The following is a 6,215-nucleotide window of genomic DNA, read 5'->3' on the forward strand; positions in this document are numbered from 1 at the left end:
TTTTAGGGCACTCTGGAGGACCCTCGAACCGCTCTAGGCACCCCAGGGACTGCTTTTGGCTGCCCTGGGACCACTCTAGGGCTTTTAGGTGCCCTGTGATAGCGGGGATGCTTTTTGGGCCCCTAAGACCGCACTAGTGGCCTTTGGATCCCTTGGACTGGAAATTGCAAAATTTCGCTGGAAGTTTCGACTTGATAATTTTCAAACTTAACTAGCTGACTTAACCAAAGTTGGGCTATCTGACTGTTTTTATTAGAATGTTCTCGCCCCCCCCCCCCCCCCGTTTTCATTTTATTTGCAATCTCACTTATCGCTCTCGTGGCTGGCTGAATTACATATTCTATTGAAACTAGCCGACTTAACCAAATCCGGGCTATCCGACTGTTTTTATTAGAATGTTCTAGCCCCCACAGTTCTCATTTTATTTGCAATCTCGCTATTATATATTCTATTGAAATATTGCGTAAATATTGCGGAACTGGGACTGGAAATTGCAAAATTTCGCTTGAAGTTTCAGCTTGATAATTTTCAAACTTAACTAGCCGACTTAACCAAATACGGGCTATCCGACAGTTTTTATTAGAATGTTCTATCCCTACTCGTTCTTATTTTATTTGCAATCTTGCTATTACATATTCTATTGAAATACTGCGTAAATAGTTGGCTGGAACTGGGACTGGAAATTGCAAAATTTCGCTTGAAGTTTAAGCTTGATAATTTTAAAACTTAACTAGCCGACTTAACCAAATACTGGCTATCCGACTGTTTTTATTAGAATGTTCTAGCCCCCATAGTTCTTATTTTATTTGCAATCTTTTACCCTGGGAAATAACATGTATCTGGCGAACCAAGCATCCAATGTAAATCTAAAAGGGCTCAATCGATGCACAGTTCTTTGTCTAATCAACTATTAAAGTTTGAATGGGGTCGGTCCATATTTTCTGTTATACTACAAATTAAATTTTTCAATGTAATTGTAAAAGAGCTCATATGATTCGCAATGCTGAATTTAATTAATTAATAAAATTAGAAGTCGGTCATTCCATATTTGTTGACTGTACACTTTGTACCGCAACATAATGCCTGATAATTTCAAGATTTTTTCAGAATTTTGCTGGGAAAATAACAGGTATCTAGCAAACCAAGCATTCAATCTAAGTCTACAAGATCTCATTCAATGCGCAATGCTAAGCTTAATCTGATAATAAAATTTGAAAGTGGTCACTCCATATTTTTTGATACAGCGGGAAATATAAATAGTGCATAAATAAATAAAATGGACCTATTTTTTTAATTCATACTTTATCAATAATAACTTCTCCTGCAGCAAAGTCCCTAGTTTAAGGCGGTCAGTCCATATTTGTTGACTCTGCACCTTGTACCACTACACAATGTTTTATAATTTCTTGATTTTAAAGTTAAATCAAGAGATTCTTGATTTAAGAGTTTCTCGATACATAACATGTATCGAGCGAGCCAAGCATCCAATGTAAGTCTACAAAGGCTCATTCGATGAGCAATGCTGAGTTTAATCAATAATTAAAATTTGAATGCGGTCAGTCGATATTTGTTGACTGTACGGATTGGATCGAAAAATAATGACTAATCAGTTACTTATTTTTTAATTATATTGAATTTTCCCTACCCTTTATATATTTGTTCAGATTTAGGGGCTCTCACCCGGTCATCCCCCCCCCCCCCCGTTATTAAAGTTTGATTTTTAACAGCCTAAATCTAACTAAGCTTCTTTGCTTTTTTAGAATGCCAACAGTCATGGATAAGAAACTAACCGAACCAACCGAAACTGACCAAACCCAGACGACCCTACTTGTACCTGGACATCCCACCAATCCTACCGAAACTGACCAAACCCTGACGACCCTGCTTTTCCCTGGACATCCAACCACTCCGACCGAAACTGACCACCTCCTGATGACCCTTCTTGTCCCTGGACATCCCCTAAGACAAACAAACCTTGAAGATTTCGCAAACCTTCAATCAACAGTGGACAGGCTATCGACTTTAGCCGCTAGTACGGCCGTTAGTATCGAATTAGCCCCATCAAGTACGTCCCTAACAACCCAGCTTTAACCCAAAACAGCCTCTGGAAAATTAAATTAGTCAGGTCTTTATATCTTTACTACCTGCCAGATATGTCTAAAATAATGTGACTACCTCGATCATAAACGTACTTAGCTGAGACTCAAGTGATTTATCTATCCGGAAGGAAACAACTTAAATTTGGCACCTAGAATAGATAGATTTCAGATTTCTCAAAATATTATGGAGAAAAACACTAAATAAAATAAATCTCAATCTGGACTCTAGATAATCAAGGTGAGAAGAGCGGCAGGGCCGATCCACCCAGTCTCCACAACAGTGTGTGACCTAACCGGCGTCTTCTTCGACATGACGGATGTTAAAGACAAACATCTAAAAGACATCCTGCTACAAAAGAAACCATCAGAGTCTGCAGCGCCAGCAGCAGTGCCAGCAGCAGTGCCAGCAGCAGTGCCAGCAGCAGTGCCAGCAGCAGTGCCAGCAGCAGTGCCAGCAGCAGTGCCAGCAGCAGTGCCAGCAGCTTCCGCCGACATCGGACTCACTGTGCCTCCAAAGCAGATCGCACGAAGCACACAAAAAACACCTGTTAGGGCAAGCCGGTCCACTGCGATAGTGGATTCGCCGGACGTTCAAGATCTGAGTTCAGACTCAGAAGGATCCCAGTACGATCCTGGCTCGGAGTCAGGCAACTCGGAGCCTTCAACTGAAGATGAAAGTGACCAGCGACCAGAAAGTGAAATGGAAGAACACCAGTACGCTCGCCCAGCCAAGAAATGGAATTTTAAGAACAACCTGAGAATGGAGATGTCAAAGAAAGGGCTGTACCAAGAGTACAGCCTCGTAAAATGTAGGCCCGAGGAGCGTGAGGCCATGAAAGAAGGAGTGAAATTAATGGAAAATTTCTCGGCTTGGTACGGCAGGTTTGGAAACATTGAGTATCGTGCCAGCAAACAGTTCAAAAATCCTCTTGGCTGCGCACAAAAAATTGTGTTTTTTGTGCTCGAGGGGACAACATACAAATATTCCAATTTGCAGTCTGCCGTCCGGGCAGAGCAATTTTTTGACATCTGTTTCGAGATAGGAATGCAGCCAAGCACTCGATCAAAGTATGTTCAGGCATATCAGCGGTTCCTGAATTACATCGCCAGCCGCGGGATCGATGGCCCATGCAAGATGGAAAAGGACACCCTTACCGCCGTCCATGGTGCCCTCAACCACCTCGACCAACGGAATTCTGCACTTGCCACTATCAATAAGAGAAAGCGCGAGCGAGAGAGGAACTTCGACCCGATAAACTTCAACACAGAAGACTTTAGGACAATGAAAAAAGGGGTCGAGATCTTCATGGAGCCAGTACTCCAACGACTTAACAAAAACCGTCTCATTGCCGACGACAGAGGTCTCCTGACGGCCTATGTGTGTTATTTTATTTCATATCTCTATGGCCACCGGTCTGGCGTTGCCCCAAATATGAAGGTGGAGGAGTTCATCCAGAGAAGAGAGGTAATGCTTGAAGAGGGGAAATTCTACATTGTGCTGGTGGAACAACATAAGACCGCCTCCATTAAGGCTGCAGGAGTGGCATTGGACGAACGCGAGGAGAAGATCTGCAATCAATATCTGCAATTCGTTCGCCCCTCACTGGTAAACCATGGAGAGACCAGTCCATCAAACTTTCTCCTGAACGAGCGTGGAAAGAGGATTGAAACTGGTTCCCAGACGGCCCGACGCTTTCTGGAGAAAATATTTACAGACGGGATACGGAAGACGGAAGACGGGAAAGTTGTCAAAGTGCCAAATCAAATCAGCGTCAGACATTTAATTGTAACCATAAACGACCGTGATGAAGAAGCGACGACGAGGGAGAAGGAGATGATGCTTGACTACATGTGTCATTCAGCCAAGACAGCAAAGAACCACTACCAACAAGAGCATTTCGAAAGGGTAGCAAAAGCTCGACTGTGCATACAAGGAACAACTGAACGGGCAACAGGAATCTCATTGGACCCAAACATTAAGGTAACTGACGACATTCAAACAAAGGCCGCTCCTCAGATCGACGATGTCACACGCAAAAGGATGGTCAATGAGGCGGTGAAAAAGGTGCTCGAAGCTTATCCAGTGAGCTCTTCACCGGGACTTAAAACAATCACTCTAAAAATGGTAAGAGCCACCAACCCCGATATTACCGACCCATCCATGATCAAGTCGGTAAAGGACCTTTATGCGAAGCAAGTGAAGCACGTCCGTGCCGCAGAAGTATTGAAGACAATAGCAGAGAAAAGGGGAATCGGATCGGACATAACTGATTCCATCACCCCAGAAAGTCTGGGGAAAGCAATAAAGAAGCTGGGCTTCTCCAACACCTTTCCCACCTTGGAGCAAGTGAAGGCAATTCATCGAAGGGCTATAAGCCCGAGGATATATCCGGCTGAGCCGGTAGTCGACGAACACTTGGTAAAAGCGGTGATGACGCAGACTTGGGTCGGCCTGACCAAGGCTAAAAGTCTTTCTACAGGAGCTGGAGACGGCGTCTTCACCACTCTCCCGTTCTGGGAAAATCAAGTGGTCGTCGAGTACCACGGCCGCCGAATGGAAACAACAGATGCAAAGGTTCTCATACGGAGTCTCAAGGGAGAGGAAGATGGGGCAAATTACTTCCTCGTGGCCGGCCCGACTACCATCGACGCCCGACTACCAACATGTCAGTGCCATCCAGAACAAATTTGCTACGGGCGCAGCATAAACCATCAGGCGAAGGAAGACAAGCCGAATCTTCGTCTGAGACAAATCGACATTAATGGAGTGAAATCACCGTTCTTGGTGGCAACCCGCAACATCAAAGCCGGGGAAGAATTGAGATTTGATTATGGCGTCCGACCAGGGGACTTTGGCGAAGGGCAGGATGAGACCTTCCTGCTTCCAGAGAAAAAGCGACAAAAGCTGAAAAAGAGACGAGATCCATCCAACATCCCATCCGAGGAAGCATCGGAGGTTGCAGCTCCAGCCGTCGAGAAGGAAACGGTGGAAGATGACGGCAGAAAGCAGAAGAGGAAAAGAAAAAAGGGAAAACTATACCTCGCAGAAGATGCAGCATCAACCAGCCAACCATCTGCTGCAGAAGCTAGTAGAGTGGCCTTTGAAGCAGAAGACAGTGACTCGTCCCCCCCTCTCACACAAGAATGGATCAACCAGTTGCTCAATAGAGAGGAAACAGAAGAGAAACAGAAGAGAAGGAAACAGAAGAGAGAAAGAAGAAAGGGAAAACCAGTCCTCGCAGCAGCAGATGTAACAGCACCATCAACCAGCCAACCATCTGCTGCAGAAGCTAGTGCAGCGGCCGCTGCACTAGCTCTCTCAGACGAGGAAACCATCAGGAAGCTCTCTCAGAAGAGTGAGAAGAAGAGCTTTTCCTATGCCTTGACCAGATACATCAAAGGAGCACCAGCAGGAGAACAAGTCACCAGCCAACCATTTGCTGCAGAGCCTAGTTCAGCGGAAGACTCGTCTTTCTGAAGGAAAAAGAACCAGGCAACTATTTTTTTAAATATATAAATATACAAATAAGGCTAGAAACACTTAGTGCGATAGCCCTACTAGCGATATTCCAGATACTGAGCAAAATAATTCAAAAAATAATTTTTTTAAGATATATCTTTTAAGCATTCGGGATTTCAAAGTACCTTTTCTCGTTCTAATATACGTATATTCTAGTAGAATATCGCTAGTTAGATTGATTCCATCAAATTAGATTGATGGAATTTTACTGGGAACATAACTTGTAATTTCTATTTATTTTGCTGGGAAAATAACATGTATTTTCTATTTAGTATTTACTATTAAAATTTGAAGGCGGTCAGTCCATATTTGCTGTTATACTACAAAATAACATGGGAAAATAACATGTATTTTCTATTTAATATTAAAATTTCAAGGCGGTCATCTCTATAACCATCTATTTGCTTTCTATTTTAATAAATCAATTGAAAGATACAGAATTATAGGAAAGAGTGTCTAGGCCTAGAACCCCTCAGCTATTAATAGGGACACCCTGTTAGAATATCTCCCTAAGAGATGAGTAGTTCTCCCCTGAATAATTATCAACTTAATTACTATAAGCCATTCCTGAGATACGCCTTTTTGACAGCTTATAG

At 43.3% G+C, this 6,215-nt stretch overlaps 1 protein-coding gene across 1 annotated transcript; it reads left to right on the forward strand.

The window, feature by feature from the left end:
• The first annotated feature begins 2,409 nt into the window (after positions 1-2,409).
• On the forward strand, positions 2,410-5,577 carry LOC148942972 (uncharacterized). The gene has a single exon (XM_089102414.1). The coding sequence runs from the start codon at positions 2,410-2,412 to the stop codon at positions 5,575-5,577; it is 3,168 nt and encodes a 1,055-aa protein (XP_088958540.1).
• Positions 5,578-6,215: the final 638 nt, after the last annotated feature.

Source organism: Artemia sp. Qi Xiang Cuo, chromosome 16 (genome assembly GCF_049724085.1).
Source record: "Artemia sp. Qi Xiang Cuo chromosome 16, ASM4972408v1, whole genome shotgun sequence".
In the NCBI taxonomy this organism is placed as follows: Eukaryota; Metazoa; Arthropoda; class Branchiopoda; order Anostraca; family Artemiidae; genus Artemia; species Artemia sp. Qi Xiang Cuo.

Excerpts from the sequence above, each read along its gene's own strand:
- LOC148942972 (XM_089102414.1), top strand. The coding sequence starts at position 2,410 with ATGACGGATGTTAAAGACAAACATCTAAAAGACATCCTGCTACAAAAG.